At 45.8% G+C, this 22,702-nt stretch overlaps 1 protein-coding gene across 7 annotated transcripts in view; it reads left to right on the forward strand.

The window, feature by feature from the left end:
* Positions 1-22,702, forward strand: part of LOC137304189 (paired box protein Pax-2-like) — a 181,109-nt gene that overhangs the window by 112,125 nt on the left and 46,282 nt on the right. For all 7 annotated transcript variants that reach the window (XM_067972714.1, XM_067972716.1, XM_067972715.1 and 4 more), the window contains exon 7: positions 11,532-11,658. In XM_067972714.1, the coding sequence (XP_067828815.1) occupies positions 11,532-11,658 (127 nt within the window). The remainder of the gene's footprint in view (positions 1-11,531; positions 11,659-22,702) is intronic.

Here is a 22,702-nt window from a genome sequence, read left to right on the forward strand (position 1 = left end):
AGGCACTTTATAATTGCAAGTTCTTTCTTTTTTTATTTCTTTCCAGAAAGTTTACAGTGAGAGAGCTTGTACCATTTACAATCTCAGATATCAAGGGCATGTATAGTGTGTATACCAAAAGAGTTGACAGTGAGAAAGTTTATTGTGATAAATTTTATAGTGAGTTTACAATGAGAAGAATTGGTAGTGAGAGAGTAGATAGTGAGAGTGATGATAGTGAGAAAGTTGATAGTGAGACAGTTTACATTGAGAGAGTTTATAATGAGAGAGTTTACAGTAAGAGACATTACTTTGAAAATTTGTAGTGAGAGAGTTTACAGTAAGAGAGTTTATAGTGAGAGAGTTTATAGTGAGAGAGTTTATAGTGAGAGAGTTTATAGTGAGAGAGTTTATAGTGAGAGAGTTTATAGTGAGGGAGTTTATAGTGAGAGAGTTTATAGTGAGGGAGTTTATGGTGAGAGAGTTTATGGTGAGACAGTTTATTGTGAGGGAGTTTATTGTGAGAGAGTTCATAGTGAGAGAGTTTATTGTGAGGAAGTTTATTGTGAGGGAGTCTATAGTGAGAGAGTTCATAGTGAGAGAGTTTATAGTGAGACAGTTTATTGTGAGGGAGTTTATTGTGAGGGAGTTTATTGTGAGAGAGTTTATAGTGAGAGAGTTCATAGTGAGGGAGTTTATTGTGAGGGAGTTTATAGTGAGAGAGTTCATAGTGAGAGAGTTTATTGTGAGGGAGTTTATAGTGAGAGAGTTCATAGTGAGAGAGTTTATAGTGAGGGAGTTTATTGTGAGGGAGTTTATAGTGAGAGAGTTCAAAGTGAGGGAGTTTATTGTGAGGGAGTTTATTGTGAGGGAGTTTATTGTGAGGGAGTTTATAGTGAGGGAGTTTATAGTGAGGGAGTTTATAGTGAGGGAGTTTATTGTGAGGGAGTTTATAGTGAGAGAGTTTATAGTGAGGGAGTTTATGGTGAGAGATTTTATGGTGAGACAGTTTATTGTGAGGGAGTTTATTGTGAGAGAGTTCATAGTGAGAGAGTTTATTGTGAGGAAGTTTATTGTGAGGGAGTTTATAGTGAGAGAGTTCATTGTGAGGGAGTTTATTGTGAGGGAGTTTATAGTGAGAGAGTTCATAGTGAGAGAGTTTATAGTGAGGGAGTTTATTGTGAGGGAGTTTATAGTGAGAGAGTTCATAGTGAGAGAGTTTATTGTGAGGGAGTTTATAGTGAGAGAGTTCATAGTGAGAGAGTTTATTGTGAGGGAGTTTATTGTGAGGGAGTTTATAGTGAGAGAGTTCATAGTGAGAGAGTTTATAGTGAGGGAGTTTATAGTGAGAGAGTTTATAGTGAGAGAGTTTATAGTGAGGGAGTTTATGGTGAGAGATTTTATGGTGAGACAGTTTATTGTGAGAGAGTTTATTGTGAGAGAGTTCATAGTGAGAGAGTTTATTGTGAGGAAGTTTATTGTGAGGGAGTTTATAGTGAGAGAGTTCATTGTGAGGGAGTTTATTGTGAGGGAGTTTATAGTGAGAGAGTTCATAGTGAGAGAGTTTATAGTGAGGGAGTTTATTGTGAGGGAGTTTATAGTGAGAGAGTTCATAGTGAGAGAGTTTATTGTGAGGAAGTTTATTGTGAGGGAGTCTATAGTGAGAGAGTTCATAGTGAGAGAGTTTATAGTGAGACAGTTTATTGTGAGGGAGTTTATTGTGAGGGAGTTTATTGTGAGAGAGTTCATAGTGAGAGAGTTAATTGTGAGGGAGTTTATAGTGAGAGAGTTCATAGTGAGAGAGTTTATTGTGAGGGAGTTTATTGTGAGGGAGTTTATAGTGAGAGAGTTCAAAGTGAGGGAGTTTATTGTGAGGGAGTTTATTGTGAGGGAGTTTATAGTGAGGGAGTTTATAGTGAGGGAGTTTATTGTGAGGGAGTTTATAGTGAGAGAGTTTATAGTGAGAGAGTTTATAGTGAGGGAGTTTATGTTGAGAGATTTTATGGTGAGACAGTTTATTGTGAGGGAGTTTATTGTGAGAGAGTTCATAGTGAGAGAGTTTATTGTGAGGAAGTTTATTGTGAGGGAGTTTATTGTGAGAGAGTTCATTGTGAGGGAGTTTATTGTGAGGGTGTTTATAGTGAGAGAGTTCATAGTGAGAGAGTTTATAGTGAGGGAGTTTATTGTGAGGGAGTTTATAGTGAGAGAGTTCATAGTGAGAGAGTTTATTGTGAGGGAGTTTATAGTGAGAGAGTTCATAGTAAGAGAGTTTATTGTGAGGGAGTTTATTGTGAGGGAGTTTATAGTGAGAGAGTTCATAGTGAGAGAGTTTATAGTGAGGGAGTTTATAGTGAGAGAGTTTATAGTGAGAGAGTTTATAGTGAGGGAGTTTATGGTGAGAGATTTTATGGTGAGACAGTTTATTGTGAGGGAGTTTATTGTGAGAGAGTTCATAGTGAGAGAGTTTATTGTGAGGAAGTTTATTGTGAGGGAGTTTATAGTGAGAGAGTTCATTGTGAGGGAGTTTATTGTGAGGGAGTTTATAGTGAGAGAGTTCATAGTGAGAGAGTTTATAGTGAGGGAGTTTATTGTGAGGGAGTTTATAGTGAGAGAGTTCATAGTGAGAGAGTTTATTGTGAGGGAGTTTATAGTGAGAGAGTTCATAGTGAGAGAGTTTATTGTGAGGGAGTTTATTGTGAGGGAGTTTATAGTGAGAGAGTTCATAGTGAGAGAGTTTATAGTGAGGGAGTTTATTGTGAGGGAGTTTATAGTGAGAGAGTTTATAGTGAGGGAGTTTATTGTGAGGGAGTTTATAGTGAGTGACTTTACAGAGAGAGTTTATAGTGGGAGAGTTTATTGAAAGGGAGTTTATAGTGAGAGAGTTCATAGTGAGGGAGTTTATTGTGAGGGAGTTTATTGTGAGGGAGTTTATTGTGAGGGAGTTTATAGTGAGAGAGTTCATAGTGAGAGAGTTTATTATGAGGGAGTTTATTGTGAGGGAGTTTATAGTGAGAGAGTTCATAGTGAGAGAGTTTATTGTGAGGGAGTTTATTGTGAGTGACTTTACAGAGAGAGTTTATAGTGGGAGAGTTTATTGAAAGGTAGTAGGTACAACAGAATTTGTACTAAGTTTTTTGACACATTGGGCACGATTTTGAAAGAAATCTGCAGGTGCGTTGGGATCGGGGGGGTTGGGGGCAAAGAAAAAGTTGTTTTTGAGGAGCGGGCAGAAATCCTGAAATTCCGAGGCAGAAATTAAAGCCGGCGGGACAATATTTAAAGCATCAATTCAACTAGTTACCTCGTTTAAAAATCCAAAAATACAATTAGGTATGAAGGCAAGCGACTTCAACTCTATCTCAGCGTGTTTCCCGTGCTGCGTGCAACACACCGTGGTGAAGGAGTCGTGTTTCAGCCGGCAGCCATTTGGACATTTAAATGCCTATTTGACAGATGGGGATAAAAGGTGAGTTTTTCCAGCAGGGCATTCAGTTCTCTCAGACAAACTTTTGGCTGGGAGATCTTTGTGTTTAGACTGAAAATTCTTGGTTTCCACTCAGAATTGTTCTGTTCACGCATATTTACCAACTTTTCGGACCCTCTCAAACTGACACCATCAGGGTGGGGGTCGGGGTGGGGGGAGCCCGATGGCTGCATTCACCAGTATATTTGAGGACGAGCAACATCACCAGCCTCGCCAGGCATGGCGTGCACCTCCGCCACTTGGAGCTCCACAACACAGTGCTGTGCCACAGGCACCTGCACAAGTGCACAGAGGGCAACAACAGAGGGAGCGACATCGCAGGAGGCACTACCCTCGCCACAGGGTCTACCGACCGAGGCTCAGCTTCCTGGACCTCTCTGAGGAGCAGTGCATATGAAGGCTGAGAGTGAGTCGCCAGGTGGTCGCAAGACGTCTGCAGCCTCCTTCATGCCGACCTGCTCCCGGCTGGGCCTGGCGGCATCATTTAACTGTCGCAGTTAAAGTGACCACTGCCCTCAAATTCTTCGCCTCCGGATCATTCCGTGGGTGCCACCGGTGACATCGCCGAGGTCTCTCAGTCGCCTGCACACAAGTGCATAAGGCAGGTCACCGACGGCTTGTTTCGCAGAGCCTTGCAATACGTCAACTTCCCCATGGATGACCTCAGCCAGACGGAATGGGCAGTGGGATTCCACACTGTGACTGGCTTCCCACATGTACAGGGTGCAATCAATTGCATCCATATAGCAATCTGAGCACCTCCACATCAGCCAGGACTGATTATCAACAGAAAGGGCCATCACTCCATCAACGCTCAGCTCGTTTGCGACCACCGCAAAAGATTTCTTCACGTGTGCGCCAGATTCCCTGGCAGCTGCCACGATTCGTTCATTCTGAGGGAATCCAACATCCCGCCCCTCTTCCAAGCAACGAACACTCTTAAGGGCTGGCTCCTCAGGGGCAAGGGATACCTCCTGCACACGTGGCTCATGACACCTCTGAGGATATAATGACAGCCACATCACCACCAGGTCTAGAATTGAACAGGCGATAGGGCTGCTGAAGATGCGATTTCGGTGCCTCGATCGTTCTGTGGGAGCGCTTCAATACGCACCAGTGAGAGTGGGCCGCATTATAGTCGTGTGTTGTGTCCTGCACAACATGGCGCTACAGAGAGGGGTAACGGTTGAGGATGCCCCATGTCCTCATCCACATCTGCCATCCACATTGAGGAGGAGCAGAAGGAGGAGGAGGAGGAGGATGAACCCATGGGCAGAGCAGCGGCTTACCTGGCTGCTCGTGAGGCCAGGGGAGTCACTCATTTGTGAACGGTTCTCATAAGATCAGAAAGTGAGAAGAGTCCAGTCCTCACACCACCTGGAAAGACCAACGCCAACACCAGCCCCACCCCCCCCCCAAACCCCACTCCTGCACAAAGCAGTCCTGCAACTACACATACACCCACTGTAAAGTGATCCACTGGGTGGCATCAAGTGTCGCCGTTCATGGTGAAGCTCATGAAAGGGCCCGATCACAAAAGCCAGTCAAGAATTGGCAAGACGTGGCAGTAGTGGTGAGAATGATAACATTTAATGTGAGTTTAACAGAAACTAAATATAAATGAAAAATATGACAGTCTGTCAGACACCCTTGTGCAAACCCTTCGTGCTCACAAATCCTTAGCCTTTCTTTTCCTACCGCTTCTACGTGGTGCATCCCCTGTGGCTGCAGCAGAGGTCGTGGCAGGTTGCTCTTGTCCATCGCCGGACTGCTTAGATGCTTTGGGCCTATGCCCTCTGGGTTTTGGAGCCTGTGAGGGCCTATCCAAAGACTGCTCCACCTGCACCTGTGCAGGGGCAGACTCGGCCACCTGGAGAGGAGGCGGCATTGCGGGTACTGGGTGAGCAATGGGTGAGATGTGGGAGCGCTTTGAGTGGCATCGTCACTTCCACGGCCCATTTTGCCATTATCCCTCTTCTGGACCAGGTCCACATCACTCCGACCACCCTCATGGAGAACAGCTGGAGGACATGTGTGATGCCATGGAAGCCCAGTTGTAAAGTTTCTGTCTGCCTGTTTAAGGTGGCAGAATATTGTTCACCATGAGTCCGAATGGCCATTGACAGGGCCTGAATGGACTCATTTGTGAGCCGTGCTTGAAGCTCAATGGAGGCTAGCCTTCCCTCCATCGCAGATATTCCCGCACTTAACTGTGACACTATCTCAGACATTTCAGCAGTTACCTGCGACACTACCTCAGACAGTTGCTCACGTCCCTGCTACACTATCTCAGAGATTCCCTCCCGTTCCTGTGCCACCATTCCACTAATGCAGGAGTTGGACTCCTCCATCCTCTGGGCTATTGTGGAGAGTGTGCATGACACCTGTTCCAGCACCTCGCAAATGTGCTGCTGTCCCTCGATCATTCTCCCTTTAAAGGATGGCGCCCGGGGTTCAGCATCTGCGTCCAGCTGAGCAGAGCCTGGGGAGGAGTGCGCACACCGACGCGGACTCTCCACAGCTGCCCCTCCACCAGTGTCTGCCTGTGCTCTCGTGTGTGGTAACTCGCCATGTGCGACCTAACTCTGGACTGGGACCCACCGAGGTGTGAGTATCTGCGCTGGTGGATGGCTCACTAAGATGTGACGGTGCCCCCTCAGAGGCCGGCTGGTCTTCTGAGGAATCGCCTTCTGCCATCACTGTGGTCGTTGAAGGGCCTGTAAGAGAACAGAAGGCAATATTAAACATCATCACAGATGCGTCATGCTGCGATGAGCATACTGAGGTGGTCAACATGCCAATCATTGTTAACAACAATTCATGTTAAAGTTGTGTCACCAGACGTTTGTGGGGTGCCAGTCTCGCCATCCCCGACGGACTGGCACTCGAGGGTGCGGCTGATCTGCAGGGCTTCCTGCTCCGCCTCTGTGAGGGACCACTATTTGTTGTGGCCCCCTCCAGTCCTCGCCCTCTCGCGCGCATTTTGCGCTCTCTTCTGGAAGGGGAGAAAGTACAGACGTGTGAGTGAGTGATGGTGAAGTGGCCAACCGATGAATGCGTTGGTTTGGGTGACACTTGTCATGAAAGAGGTGCATCAGAGGGTGAGTATGAGATAGAGCCATCGCATTGGATCAAGTTTGAGGTGAGTGGTGATGGTGGGGTCACAAATGGGGAAGTGAGGAAGTGCTGAGGAAGTGCAGGTTAGTTGAGGATGAGCCTTAAGTGGGTGTGAGGAGTGATGTGATGGAGCAGTCTTGGCAGTGCAGAATGAGTTGGGGGGCTGGGAGGGGGTGCACCACAGAATGCAGGACAATCAGTAAGTGTACTCTCTTTTGCTGAGCTAGTTAGGTCATTGAAACGCTTCCTGCACTGGACCCAAGTGCGGCAGATGTTGCTCCTGCTGGTGACCTCCTCTGTCACCTCGAGCCAGGCCTTCTTGGTGGCAGAGGCAGGGCGCTTCCTCCTGTCAGCCGGGTAAAATAGTTCCCTCCTCCTCCTCACCCTGGCCAGTAGCAGCTGCAGTGAGGCGTCGCTGAACCTTGGAGTAGCCTTGCCCCTGTGCTGCTCCATTGGGTCTTCTTGCTATTTGCTCCAGCAAAATCCATTGAAGCAATGGCCCTTTAAATCCAGCTGACAGCCCGTTATATGGGTGTGCAGTCCGCCCACTGCGCGGCTCTGGGACGGCAAACCCGGAAACAAGATTAATGGCCACCAATTAAGTCGCGATCGCGTGGGTAATGGTAAGTTTTTATTAGTCGGGTTTCCCGCGAGCCCATTTCCCCCCCTCCCCCGCTGCCATCCAGCCCATTTAAAATCGAGCCCATTGTCTCCCCTCCTAACCTTTGCTAAAGTCATTGTCTCCTTGTTGGTTTACCGTTTCATTTGTGCTGTGAAGCTTCAGGTACCCGGCCCCTTAGCTGGGCTCCATCTGCGAACCTAGACTGTAAACGCGAGCCGTGTATTTGAGTGCGGAGGGCCAGCCCGATCCTGCCCTTTCCCAATGTGCAATCCCTGGATAGGAATCATGAACAGGAACTCTGGCTAAATTTGCCCTCCTTACCACAGGGATACTGAAGCTAAAGCTCAGCACCCGCCTGGGACCTTGTCTGTAAGTCTCATGACCAATGGGCAGCGTCTTCACCCCTGGATTATGTGGAAGGGGTCGTATAATAAAATTAAAAAGCTTATGAAGAAAGAGGTTGTAGTAAGGGTTTGTAATAATGGAGAAGCAGAGTTCCACTGTTGACCTTTGACCTGACGAAGTAATGGCTAGAGCAGTACAAATACATAGGGATCAGATATTCGCCTTGGGTGAATGAGCTGTATTCGTAACAGGGAATTGCAACCGCAGCTCACCAGAGGATCTGTCAGATCTGCAACTTGCCGAGCTGGTTTGAAGTAGGCATCTTGACAATGCTGCCCCTTTGAAGTGAAGCCCCATGCAGAGACTGTTTATCTTAATGGAAAAGAAATTACAGTCGAATGTCACTATGAATCTCCAGCATCATAAATGAGGGCTGTGGCCGTATACAACTTTTTATAGCTGCTGCCTTATTACAATGGATAACCTTTATTTACTTTCATTAGACTATTAAACAACAAGAGACTATTAATTTTTCGTCCGAAACTCCATCCGAGCCCATAAAGCAAACCAGTTGCTTAATTGAGTTCATTTTAATTTCCCTCCAATCGCACTGAATTACTCCAGTGATAAATCAGGGGGACAGGCCTCACCCCCAGTAGAAGGCCTAATTTGCAGCTAATTAGAAAACTGATTCCCAGTGAAAGATCAATACCGCAACGAATTGGAAATGACTTGCAATCTCCGAGACGGAGACTGAAAGAGTGAGTGAGAGAGAAAGAAAGCATGTGGAGGAGGGAAAAAAAGGCATGCGTCTGGAGTGAGGAGAAAAAAAATCAGCTTTAATCTAATGTAATATTAATCAGGACACTTGGCTTGTTGGTCCTTATGTTGATTTTTAAAAAATCTTTGTAAAGGTAGCTTTGAGATGTAGCTGTCGGTTTGAAAAGCCGCTGGATACAGTCGGACGTGTTTTTAAATTCAATGAGTCTCCACCCTGCACTCCTGTACTCCGTGGCTTCTCTTTTCAAAACCAGCTCTGCATTGGGGAATTGCTATTATGCATTTGAATGCTATTAAAAAGGGAACATCCCCTGCAGCTGGGCGACAGTTGTAGGAGACAATCAGGGGTTAGCTGTTGTTGAATGAGACAAGGCAAGGTCAGCGAGAGGCCTGCCAAGACATGGCCACTTGGGGTGTCACTCTACTCGTGGGTCATTACAAAAAGTGCCACGAAACAGCAGACATTTTTATCCATCTCTTCCGTACTTCCACTCTTCCATCTTTCTCCTTTTGTTCTCCCACTCTTTTGTTGTCCTTCCTTTATTCTTTCGTTTTTCACTCTCTTCCTTTCTTTCCTGCTTCCTCCCTCTTCCTTTGTTCCACCTATCTCTGACGGTCAAGTGTTACTCACTGTCACTCGAGTTTATCTTTTGGTTAATTTGAGATTTCTGTACCCGTAACGAAGGTCGTTGTGACGGATTTGTGCAGTGATATTCCTGCCTTACCGTCAATCTAATGGGAACCACATTGGCTCTGAAATTCTGGGGCTGGAGAGGTCATAAGTAGCAGTTACGCCTGAGGTATGGTGGGGAGACATTTGAAAGGCCTTTGAAAGGCTTTAGCGGAACTCACACCAGTGGCTTAAGTTCTTTTGAGGCCTTGCAAGAACATAAGAAATAGGAGCAGGAGTAGACCACTCGAGCCTGCTCCGACATTCAGTAAGATCATGGCTGATCTTTGACCTCAACTCCACTTTCCCACCTGATCCCAACATCCCTCGATTCCCCTAGAGTCCAAAAATCTATCAATCTCAGTCTTGAACATATTGAACGAGTCAGCATCCACAGCCCTCTGGGGTAGAGAATTCCACAGATTCACAACTCTCTGAGTGAAGAATTTCCTCCTTATCTCAGTCTTAAATGGCCGACCCCTTATCCTGAGACTATGCCCCGTAGTTCTAGACTCTCCAGCCAGGGGAAACAACCTCTCAGCATCTACGCTGTCAAGCCCCCTCAGAATCTTTTATGTTTCAATGAGATCACCTCTCATTCTTCTAAACTCCAGAGAGTATAGGCCCATTCTACTCAATCTCTCCTCAGAGGACAACCCTCTGTGGTAAAGGCCACAAATCGGTACAGGAGTAAGGGGATTGATTATCTTCTCACGTCAGAGTGGTCCCGATGGGAGCCGAAGAATTAAAAAATAGATTTCTACAGCCCATCGGGGCCTCGGGAGGACTCCAACCCGAATTGGCTCAGCTCGTGGTGACGACTACTGATGAGCCTTTGCAGACACCGATTACCGCCCCCCCCACCCCGCCCAGTTAAGCAAAAGATCCCGTCCCTGGAATTTGGGATGGGGTCTCTGACTTAGGCAAGGATGGGCGAGGGTTCCACCTCAATACGTTTCTGCTGGCAGAGCAGGGCCCCACAGATTTCCAGGCCATTGTGTTCATGCACTCACTTTCAGCATCAGGCACCGCCAGGTCAGAAATAGCAGTGCTTGATGCAGAGTAAAGCTTCTTCTACTCTGCTCCAATAAAGTGCCTCAGCTCCAATCTCAGGATAGCACCTTTAGGGACAGTATTCTGTTGTGAACGCATGCCCACTAGAAACTGGATTGAGACAACCCATTTAAAACCCTTACAGACAGAGGAGACTTTCATCCCATTAGTCTGATCTGGATTTGAACCCAGGTGGCAGTGGTGTGGGTCTAAGCCACTGGACCTTCGAGCCTCACAATAGATTCATGTGTGATATTCATGTGTTCCTTCCTGCTGTGATGTACAGCAATGCATTTGGGCTGAACACTTCACCTGTCGTAGTGACGCGTGAAGGAAACTCTGTTCACTCCTTATATCAGAGATGGGAACTTGCTCTTTCTTTGGGATCCCATAAGCACAACTCTCGCTAGCCTGCATCACTGTGGCAGTAGTAGAGGCTGGCTCTGATATATTAACAATACTCACCCCTCAATCTCTTACTTATCTTATTCCCAGTCACTGCTGTTCCATGTATCTCATCCCAATGTCGTTTATATGCAATATTTCACTCCCAGACTCTATTATTCCTTGTAGCTCACTCCCAGTCTCTGTTACTTTCTGTATCTCATTCCCAGGTCTCTGTTATTCTTTTTATCTCCTTCCCAGATCTCAGTTACTCTCTGTATCTCATCTCCAGGTCTCAGTTACTCTCTGTATCTTCTTCCCACGTCTCAGTTACTCTCTGTATCTCCTTCCCAGGTCTCAGTTACTCTCTGTATCTTCTTCCCAGTTCTCAGTTACTCTCTGTATCTCCTTCCCAGGTCTCAGTTACTCTCTGTATCCCCTTCCCAGATCTCAGTTACTCTCTGTATCTCCTTCCCAGGTCTCAGTTACTCTCTGTATCTCATCTCCAGGTCTCAGTTACTCCCTGTATCTCATCTCCAGGTCGCAGTTACTCTCTGTATCTCATCTCCAGGTCTCAGTTACTCTCTGTATCTCATCTCCAGGTCTCAGTTACTCTCTGTATCTTCTTCCCAGTTCTCAGTTACTCTCTGTATCTCCTTCCCAGTTCTCAGTTACTCTCTGTATCTCATCTCCAGGTCTCAGTTACTCTCTGTATCTTCTTCCCAGGTCTCAGTTACTCTCTGTATCCCCTTCACAGATCTCAGTTACTCTCTGTATCTCCTTCCCAGGTCTCAGTTACTCTCTGTATCCCCTTCCCAGGTCTCAGTTACTCTCTGTATCCCCTTCACAGGTCTCAGTTACTCTCTGCATCTTCATTCCCACATCTCTGTTGTTTGTGTCTCGCTCCCAGACTCTCTATTATGTCACAATGATGGAATGTATGAGAATATTCATTCTCCATCAGTCTTCTCTGAGAAAACTAAAATGAAACTTCTTCTATTTTGTTCGGTTACAAAGTCACTTGCAAGGAATCCAAAGTGAACTCCTGTCAATTGTCCCTTCATTACACCTGCCTTTTTTTGCTGTGTTTCCCTCAGGCTAATGAATATTCCCTCTCCGCCCTGGCCTCTGGATTAGACGATGTTAAAAGCAGCCTATCAGCCGCTGCAACTCCCGACCTTGGGACCAACGTTTCAGGACCCCAGAGCTACCCAGTTGTGACAGGTAAGGTGTCTACCTCATCTGCCAGTTTAATAATAAAAATGACAGCAAGCATGGGGTGCTGGGTAAAAATATTTACAGTCGGGTAACTGGGAATATTTAAAGGTGCCTTGATTATGAAACATTTTTGTCGTTTTGGATGGATTGTTTTCCTCATGATCACGCAATTGGTGAATCATTTCAACATGATCTGTGTAAGCAAAGTTAAAATATAAATCATTCGTCTCCCCCAAATCTTTCAATACTTCAGTTTCCAGAACAGCTCGGCTGACAGTCCACAGCTGGTAAAGAGACTAGTGCAGTTGCACTCTGAGAACAGCCAGTTTGTTGAATGGAATTTACTGATTTCCTCATGGGATGGTCGCCTGTCTGATTTTGAGCAAAGGGTCCAGTTTCTGGTAATTTCAAGGAATGAAAACCAGACATTAAAAGTGCACTTTTCAATTTGTCAACTGAGAAAACACCTGGCCAGTTGTAACGGAGGACCACACATGAACTTTTCTTCATTTCAGATACTAATTCGCTTGCAATGGATAGTTAGATGCATGGATGGATGGATAGATAGATGGATTAATAGACGGTGGGGTGGATGGTTTAATGGATGATTGGATGGTTGGGTACATGCATGGTGGGATGGGTGAGTGGACAGATGGGTTGGTTGCTTGACTTGTAACAGATAGATAAATAGTTGGATAGATAGATAGATGGATGAATGCGTGGGTGAGGTGGATGAATGGAGAGATGGAGAAATGGATGGTGAATGAATGAGTGGGTAGATGAACGTGAGGATGGATGAATAGATGGATGGGTTAATGGATGGATGGATACATTGATTGAATGGATGGATGGTGGAAAGATATAAGGATGGGCAGGTGAGTGAATGGGTAGGTAGGTGGGTGCATAGATGGCTGGCTCCATGAAAATGGATGGTGAATGGATGGATTGAAAGGTGGGTGAGTTTTTGTGTATAAGATGATTCTTACCTCTGGGGTGAAGGAATTTAACCAGAACCTAGGCAGTTTTTAAAATCTCAATTATTCTTAAACAATGGAATGGATGTCTCAGAGATAGGAGCATTCCTGCCCCTTCAGGGACAACAAACAGTGTCTTTAGTAAGGAATCATGTCAAGAGCTACATTGTAAATTGTTTTGCATATAACAGTGGCAAACTGACTACCTTGGCACAAGATGGTGTAAAATATCATGTGCTCACTCTGCTGCCTACAGTTGTATTCACCACCAAGTTGTGTAATCTATACTTGCAATTATTATTATTGCACCATGTACCATAGGGGGTAAAGCTGACGGCTGTGTTGGCAGAGGCAGTGTGCAACTGCGCCATAGAGACCAAGAAGGTCTCTGGTGCATAATCCAGTCTGTGCCGAATGGTGAATTGATGGTGAATGGATGGTGAATGGATGGTGAATGGATGGTTATCACCACTCCTTTCCTAAGTATCTATCCACCATGTGTGAGCTTAGGTACTGTATGTCAGGGGACGTAAACGTCCAGACGCTGTGGAGTTTGCGGAGGACAGACTCGTGGTTGTTCTCGGGAGGTGTTATGGGTCGCAATTACCCATCGCACACCTGTGAAAGAGATAAACTAATTATTGCTTTCTAAAAATTATTTTATTGGAGTATATTTAATACAACCTGTTTAAGATAGAAATGGGAGAGAGGTTAGGGTTAGGGTTAGGGAAGTGGGAGAGAAGTTTCAGAATCCTCGAGTTAAATTTACATGTGAATCCCATCAAACGGTGGGTAAAACTCTCACCTCTGAGTCAGAAGGTTGTGGGTTCAAGCCCCACTCTAGAGACTTGAGCACAAAATCTAGGCTGACACTCCAGTGCAGTACTGAGGGAGTGCTGCACTGGTGGAGGTGCCGTCTTTTGGATGAGACCAAGGCCCCGTTTACCCTCTCAGGTGGACGTAAAAGATCCCACAGCACTATTTCGAAGAAGAGCAGGGGAGTTCTCCCCAATGTCCTGGCCAATATTTATCTCTGAACAAACACCACTAAAAAAAATAGATTATCTGGTCATTATCACTTTGCTGTTCTTGGGATCTAACGGTGCGAAAATTGGCTGCCACGTTTCCTACATTACAACAGTGACTACACTTTGGGACGTCCTTAATACGTCTTTCTTAGTAACAAGGAACTCCAAACAGATTTCTTCTTAAGCCAAATAGCTCCCCTCCTCTCTTGAAGGAGTAATGTAAGGAATCTTACAACACCAGGTTCTAGTCCAACAATTTTATTTTAAAATCACAAGCTTTCGGAGATTATCTCCTTCGTCAGGTGAGTAGTGAATGAGAGGTTCTCAAATCGCATATCTTATATTAGGCTGGGACACCATCACACCAATCAAAGGTGTCGTTGGTGTTCAGACAGGTTAGCCATGGAAAACAGTAGGTCCCAGTATGCTGAATACACAATGTGTCAAATTACACAGACAGAGAGAAAGAGACCCGAAAGGCAGAGAGAGAGAGAGAGAATTTCCAGTTGTATTAAAAACAGATAACTTTTTTTTCTTGCTGGTGGGGTTACGTGTAGCGTGACATGAACCCAAGATGCCAGTTGAGGCCGTCCTCATGGGTGCGGAACTTGGCTATCAATTTCTGCTCAACGATTTTGCGTTGTCGTGTGTCTCGAAGGCCGCCTTGGAGAACGCTTACCCGAAGATCGGTGGCTGAATGTCCTTGACGGTGGACATTCAGCCACCGATCTTCGGGTAAGCGTTTTCTCTCTCTCTCTCTCTCTCTCTCTCTCTGCCTTTCGGGTCTCTTTCTCTCTGTCTGTATAATTTGACACATTGTGTATTCAGCATACTGGGACCTACTGTTTTCCGTGGCGAACCTGTCTGAACACCAACGACACCTTTGATTGGTGTGATGGTGTCCCAGCCTAATATAAGATATGCGATTTGAGAACCTCTCATTCACTACTCACCTGATGAAGGAGATAATCTCCGAAAGCTTGTGATTTTAAAACAAAATTGTTGGACTATAACCTGGTGTTGTAAGATTCCTTACATTTGTCCACCCCAGTCCATCACTGGCATCTCCACATCTTGAAGGAGTAGGTTTAGGTTTCATGGATCCACATCGTTAATACGCAGCATCACAGCCAAGCAAGCTCCTGGCCTTTACTCAGCACCTACACACGTCTTGCATCAAAAATCATTGGATGGCGGTCGTGGAAGAGGAGCCCTTATTGGATTATTTCCCTCCTCTAGCCCAGGGGTACTGAGGCTAAGTTTTGGCGCCTGTCCTGGCTGATATCAATTAACTCAGCACAGGCAGGGAATCGAATCTGGAATTGCCTATCCTGTATAGTTTTGTTCTAACAGCCTGCAATGACTTTCCCTACTGCGGCATGGAGTGTGTCCCTTTAATGACTGCAGGACTGACAGCAATCCAACATCCCTCACTTTGCATGGCAAATAGTTAAAGGGTTAACTGGCCCCTGCCATATCACTGAATCGCAAAGGTGCAAGGGCAACACATGAACTGGCACTCAGAGGGTTAAACACGGTCATGCCCAGCTGTCAGTGTCAGATTAATATGATACTATTTTATTAAAATTCACATAATTATACATGAACCATCAAAAACAGTGACAGTAAATGCACTCTACAGAGCAAAGGGGACTGTTTGAACTCTCAAATGATAAGGTGCAGTTATGTGACAAAGGGAGTCCTTATCTTATAAATATGTGACTTGGTGACTTGACTAACAGGTTAGGCCGGCTCAGAAAAGAAAGGACCATTTCTTACCTTGTTGCTGAGGTCCTTCTCATCTCGTGCCTGGGCTTCATGCTCACGCCTATACTGGTTTGTGCTGTAGTCTGACATGAGATGCTCACTGACTGCACAGGCTGCACTGGTTGCACACCATCCATGCAAAGTCAGGGAATCCCATTAAATTTATCAATGTACCCTGAAATTTACCATGGCCGGTCAATCAATAGGGACATAAGAGGAGTAGGCTATTCAATTAAATTATGGCTGATCTGTATCTCAACTCCATTTACCCGCCTTGGTTCCATAATCCCTTGATACCCTTATCTAAGTAAAATCTATCAATCTCAGTTTTGACATTTTCAATTGACCCCCAGCATCCACAGCCTTTTGGGGGAGAGAATTTGAGATTTCCACGATCCTTTGTGTGAAAGTGCCCTGGAGTACTACAGACTGCCTGGTTCAGGTACTGAGTCTTCTCCAGAGAGTTGACTTGTTCCCGAACTTCCATCATCAGGCAGGTCAGCTTGGAGCCAACTCAGCTCAAAAGAAATCCCGCTTACCTTCCCCCGAGGAAATTAATCACCAGTTGGTCATTGAACAACGGAAAAACACAACTCACTATAAAACGTGTGAGTACATTGCCTCCGTCCTTCTGATAACAGGATGGACACACACCATACCCCCATGGAGCAGTGGTTTCATCAGTTGGAGGTGCGGAGTTTCAACAGCAGTTGTTTGTCTCTCTCTAATTCAGTCTTGGATACCTGTCTTCGGTGTTGTTAGGGGTTTTGGTAAAGATGTGTGACCACCAGAAAGCTGACTCCTCCTCCAGGGTTCTCCGTGACAGGTTGCTGTAGGCTCAAGCTATCCCTCCCTCTCTGCCGATCCACACCCCACAGCTTGGTCCCGGATCATGCGCAAGGGACAGACATGTCGCAAGCCTAGGAGTTCAGAACCATGAAAGAGAATTGTTTGGACTCATGTCTCATGGCACAAACTAAACCCACACTGGGATTTTGTTGTCACTGAACAAAGACGAGAAAGACCAAGGTATCTTTCACCCCTTCTCAGTCCAGGACCGTATCCAGTCTGAAGTTGCCCCAGGACCCTCAGGTATGGTCTTGAGTCAACAATTGGGATTGATGACCCTGGACCTTCAAGATCCCCTCTTGGACTGTGTAAAGCCATAATACCACACCTGGGGACACCCACCACCAGTTAGCCCATTGTTCAAGACAGAGAGTGAAGTGCACTAGCTCACCAGGTGAGTCTGCCAACAATATAACATCATCTTTGACAAGGAGCACTGTAATACTTTCAGAAATGCCTGGAAAAGACACTCCAAGCACCCCTCATGATGCATCCAACACCTTGATGAAGATATTGAATCAGATGGATGACAGCGGCAGAGATAGGCTCAGTGAGTCTCTTGTTTATCCATACATGGATCTTGGAGCTAGAGTACACATCGCTGATTTGGCCATCCACTCCCACAGCTTCCAGCTTCTTCGTAAGGGCTACATAAGGCACCAGGTTGAATGCCATACAAAAATCAATGAAAATATTGTAAGTGGTTTTCCCCTGAGCCTTCCAATGTTCTGAAATCTTATATAAAGCCAAAACCTGTCCTACACATTGTTCACAAGAGTAGAATCCAACCTGTTCCTTGCTGACAGGTCTCCACAGAGCACGCGATATATGTCTAGTTTCAATCCGATGAACCACATAAAGAACCACTGGTGACTCAGCGGTTTGGGGGCTTGCTGGGAACCCTCCTCTTGTAAATGGAAACCACAGCTGTGCCTTGAAATACTGAGGGTATGCTTAACTCAAACAGAATCCCATTCACCAACCTCAGAAAGGCAGACCGAGGTGAGTCGATGGTTTCTGGCAGTGTTCCTCATCACCATTCCTGCCCCTAGTGCAACTTCCGGGATTTCAGCAGGAATCTACTCTACTGTTAGCTGGATGCGGGGTACACATCCACTAGGCTCAACTGGTTCTTTAAGGTTTTCTGTCTGTGCAGCAGACTCCTATTTTTCGGATCCCCATGCAAAAGGGACTTTGCTTCAGCCTGTTAGGGTCAGACACCAACAGAATGGTGCTCGTTCCAAACTCCGAGGATGCCCTCACTAGTTTGCTGGAGAGCACTAGACTTGTCACTCACTGGAATTGGCTCAGAGAAACCCTTTTGATCACAATTGACAATGAAAAAATAATTTAGGATAATTTCTGTGCATTTGCAGGTGAACACAACCCACTGATCCTGCTTCATTTTCCTAATGGCCCTCCAGATTTCACGATTTGCTGCATCGTAATCTACCATTACAGCATTTCATCATTGCTGTATAAACCATTTCAAAGGCCCTCTGCTCTCAGCCCACAACTCTCCTTCCCTTGCAGTTACCTTAATAGGACCCCGCTTTAGTGATTCATTGACTCGCCAATTCATGCTTCAGTTTGTTGATGACTTCAGCTGCAGAGGCAAGGAAATCATTGGGCACGTCATTTGCCATCAGTTCTGCCCCATCGACAGTCGCACAAACCCCAGTTCCAAACTTCATGGTCGCCAATATCCTTCTTGTGGCTGAGCGCCTTGGCCTGATTACTTGTAGCACAGATGGCATCAGCCACTCCAACTTGGCAGTCACCCTTTGCGTTTATGAATGAACAGTATACTCTGTAACATGGGGACCAGAATTAATGACAGTCAGCATTATTTATGTCAGAACTGGCATTTAACAAGTGTCAGTTCTGTACTGCACACAATGTCAACCTACACCATCCTGTTCTGTCTTTGTGGCCCAGGTCCTGGTGCATTAAGTCCTTTCCAAGAGTCATCCCCAACCAGCCCTTGCCTCTCTCCTCTGCCTCGCTCTCCACCGATTGACAGCGTTCATCCATGTCCCGCCTCACAGAATTGGAGGTGCTGCCAGTCAATGTTTGTCAATTGGAGAACAATGGCCGCTCACACTACCCACAATCCCCTATGTACCAGAAAGCACTTTATCCTGTGAAAGTCAGCCAGAGACAGAAAATATATGTTAGTAGATGGGACACAATCAGCATGAACAGGGTAGTGTGGAGAGGGTGAAAAAGCTGAACGTCAGCTCAGATCTTTTAGGTCTTTAATTTGGATCTGCGCTCAGTTCTCACACAACATTGGTCGAGGGAAGAGATGTCACAGGATTACAAGCACAAGGGCCAAGAGGAGCTAATTCTGGAAACCGGAGAAGAGGAAGAATAAATTACTTTGGATGGGCAGGAATATATCCCCAACAGCACCAGCAGCAGTCCTAGACAGGAGAGAAGAAAATCACTGCCACCTAATAGGCAATCCTCCAACCTCCAACCTCTCTCTATCACAATTGCCTTCTCTATTTTATCAATTTTTAAAAAAATCGTTCTCAGGATGAGGGACTTCAGGTTTGTGGAAAGACTGGAGAAGCTGGGGTTCTTCTCCTTAGGTGAAAGAAAGCAGAGAGTGGTGGTGAACAGTTGTTTTTCAGACTGGAGGGAAGTATACAGTGGTGATCCCAAAGGGTCAGTATAAGGACTACTGCTCTTTTTGATATATATTAATGACCTGGACTTGGGTATAGAGGGTATAATTTCAAAGTTTGCAGATGACACGAAACTCAGAAATGTAGTAAACAATATGGAGGATAGTAACAGACTTCAGGAGGACATAGACAGACTGGTGAAATGGACAGACACATGGCCGATAAAATTTAACGCAGAGAAATGTGAAGTGATACATTTTGGTAGGAAGAATGAGGAGAGGCAGTATAAACTAAATGGTACAATTTTAAAGGGGGTGCAGGAACAGAGAGACCTGGGGGTGCTCATACACAAATCTTTAAAGGTAAAAAAAGCATATGGGATCCTGGGCTTTACTAATAGAGGCATAGAGAACAAAAGCAAGGAAGTTTTGCTAAACCTTTGTAAAACATTGGTTAGGCCTCAGCTGGAGTATTGTGTTCAATTCTGGGCACCACTTTTCAGGGAGGATGTCAAGAGGAGATTTACTAGAATGGTACCAGGGATGAGGGAGTTCAGTTATGTGGAGAGACTGGAGAAGCTGGGATTGTTCTCTTTAGAACAGAGAAGGTTAAGGGGAGATTTGATAGAGGTGTTCAAAATCATGAACGGTTTTGACAAAGTAAATAAGGAAAAATTGTTTCCTGCGGCAGAAGGATCGGTAACCAGAGGACAGAGATTTAAGGTGATTGGCAAAAGAGTCAGAGGCGATATGAGGAAACATTTTTTTAGGTAGTGAGTTGTAATGATCTGGAATACACTGCCTGAAAGGGTGGTGGAAGCAGATTCAATAGTAACTTTCAAAAGGGAATTGGACAAATACTTAGAATCATAGAATCATAGAATGGTTACAGCACAGGAGAAGGCCATTCGGCCCATCAAGCCCGTGCCGGCTCTTTGTAAGAGCAATCCAGCAAGCTTGAAGGGAAAAAATTGACAAGGCAATGGGGAATTGCAGGGGAATGGGACTAGATGGATGGCTCTTTCAAAGATCCGGCACAGGCATGATGGGCCTCCTCCTCTGCTGTACCTATGATATTATTTGGGCATCACTGGCAAAGCTAGCATTTATTGCCCATCCCAAGTTGCCCTTGAGAAGGTGGTGGTGGGCCTTCTACTTGAACCGCTGCAGTCCATGTGATGAAAGTGCTGTTAGGTAGGGAGTTCCAGGATTTTGACCCAGTGGCGATGTAGGAACGGGGATATATGTGCAAGTCGGGATGGTGTGTGACTCGGAGGGGAACTTGGAGGTGATGGTGTTTTCATGCATCTGCTGCCCTGTCCTTCTAGGTGGTGGACGTCACGGGTTTGGGAGGTGCTGCCAAAGAAGCCTTGGCGAGTTGCTGCAGAGCATCCTGTAGATAATACACATTGCAGCCACGGTGCACCGATGGTTTTGTGCCTGACTATTGACCCCTCAGCATGGCATGGCACTTATTTAAATGATTAATTGTTCACTGAACCGGTGACACAATGTCCACGTTGGGACATGTTAGACCAGTGTTGAAGTGTTGACTGGTTCTATCTACTTTCACTCAATTGGTGTGGTGTTCTACCTCATTGAGCGTTATATAGGGTCATTTTAAATAAAAAATAAAGTTAGTGAGTTGGTGTTAGTGGATTGGTGTTAGTGGCAGTTTCAAGTCCTCCTAGACAGCCCTCTATCTCCCAAGTTGGAAATGAGGCCCGGGTGCTATATTGATCCCTTGTTGTGTTTTTGACCTGAGCTACCCAAGTGTATTTTGAGTTCTGGATTAATAGCATCATTATTGCCGGAGGTGCTTTAGATAATGTTCTTCTAAAAATGTTTTCATTGTCAATTAAAACGACTGAAGTTATTGATCTTGTTGATTTCATGTCGTGGAGATTTGCATAATCTATTTAAAATGAATGACTCATGAACTGTTTATTACCGTTACAAAAAGCACCTAGAACTCTTTTGAATTTGCAACATAATCAGCATTGGCAGTTTGATGTGCTCTACATAAGTTGAATACAACAGGCATGAAATAGGAAAACAATTTTTAAAGTACTCAACAAGGGATCTTCAATTTTGTTCTCCTACAACATTCCACTGCTGGAACTATCGCGCTGTCTAATGCTGTACAGTTAGAGCTTCCGGGGAAGCTAGATAATTACATGAGGGAGAAAGGAATAGAAGGATATGCTGATAGAGCTTGATGAAGCAGGGTGGGAGGAGGCTCATGTGGAGCATAAACACTGGCATAGACCAGTTGGGCCGAATGGCCTGTTTCTGCGGTGTAAATTCTATGGCCCCAATATTTCCGGGGAGGGGGGGAGAAGGTGTAGCGGCCGGGAAACCCGGACGTATGGGTCTCTCGGAGGTCGTGCCGAACTTAACGGCAGGATCGGATTAAAATTTTTGGACTCTGTTTGCCGGCCGTAGCCGGCCAGAATTCAGACTTTGGCTAGCTGTTGGGCGGGATGGCCACAGCTGGGGAGCAGAGAAGAGGGAGGGAGAGATCGTGGGTCGGGGAGGGAAAATTGTGGGGGGGCGGTTCTGGAGAGATCAGTTGGGGGTCAGTGAGATAGCGGGGGTCCGATTGTGGGGGTCTGATCGCTGTTGTGGGGGGGGGGGTTCAACCGATCGCAGGGGCCCGATCGTGGGGGGAGGGGGTGTGGCCGAATGTGGGGCTTGGGGGGCCGGGAGTAGCACTCCTGCTCCTCCTGGCCTACAAGCAGTGCTGGAAAGGCACTTTCCTGTTAGATCCAGCCGTTCTCACCTCCCTTCAGCTGCTGGGTTTCCTGAGCCCTGGGAAACCTGGCCGGCCAGCATTAAATCTGAAACACAGTTAAAAATTGAGGCACACAGCCTCATTAAAATACTTAAATTAGGGACCCGCCTCTGGAGAGCGGGTTAGTGGCCCGCCCCCCCAAACCCACTTCCATTAAAACCGGAAGTGGGCGCATTGGAGGTGGATTGGGTCAGGTTTCCCATTTAAAAATTTTTACACATTCCCCCCCACCGCCCGTCATGGGGAGTTAAAATTAGCCCCTATGTAATTCTAGCACTGCACAATGGGAATCCATTACACCACTGCTGGTGTTAGCCAGTGCTACCTTGTTAGAGCCTACTGCATGGAACTCCATTGTTCAACTGCGAAGGTTACTGACCCTCTGATTTGGTGACCGTGCTCTATTTCTAGAAGTACTGGGGCCTCTGAATGGGAACGGAGAGTGTGCAGCATGCCTTTTCAAAAATAGCTTTTTGGATGAGAGGTTAAACCACGGCCCTGTTTGCCTGGTCAGGTGGCCGTACAACCTCCCACGACACTATTCAAGGAAAAGCTTGTCCTGGCAAACATTCATTTCTCAATCAACACCACCAAAGCAGATTAATTGAACATTCATCTTATTACTGTTTGTTTGGCCTCGCTGCATGCAAATTGGCTGCCATATTCACCTACATAACAGTGACTGCACTTCAAAATTGCCTGTGAAGCACTCTAACTCTCCAGGCCCTGCATGTGATATAGTCTCCATTTGACAATATTTGGTACATTCCTCTTGCAAGTAGTAAAGGTGCGAGATGAATGCAATCTCTTTGTGTTTTGAGGCCAGTGTTCTATTGATGTTGAGATTAGTTTTTCATTAAGGTGGTCTCCTTTTAAAAGGATTGCTTTCCTATTCCATTGGGTAGTTGTGAGTCCAGTCCTGCATGGTATGATGGAAAATTGTAAGTCAATTTGTAGGTGAACGGACACATGGCTCTATCAGGATAGAGAGTGACATTAACACTAA

Source organism: Heptranchias perlo, chromosome 36 (genome assembly GCF_035084215.1).
Source record: "Heptranchias perlo isolate sHepPer1 chromosome 36, sHepPer1.hap1, whole genome shotgun sequence".
NCBI classification, from domain to species: domain Eukaryota; kingdom Metazoa; phylum Chordata; class Chondrichthyes; order Hexanchiformes; family Hexanchidae; genus Heptranchias; species Heptranchias perlo.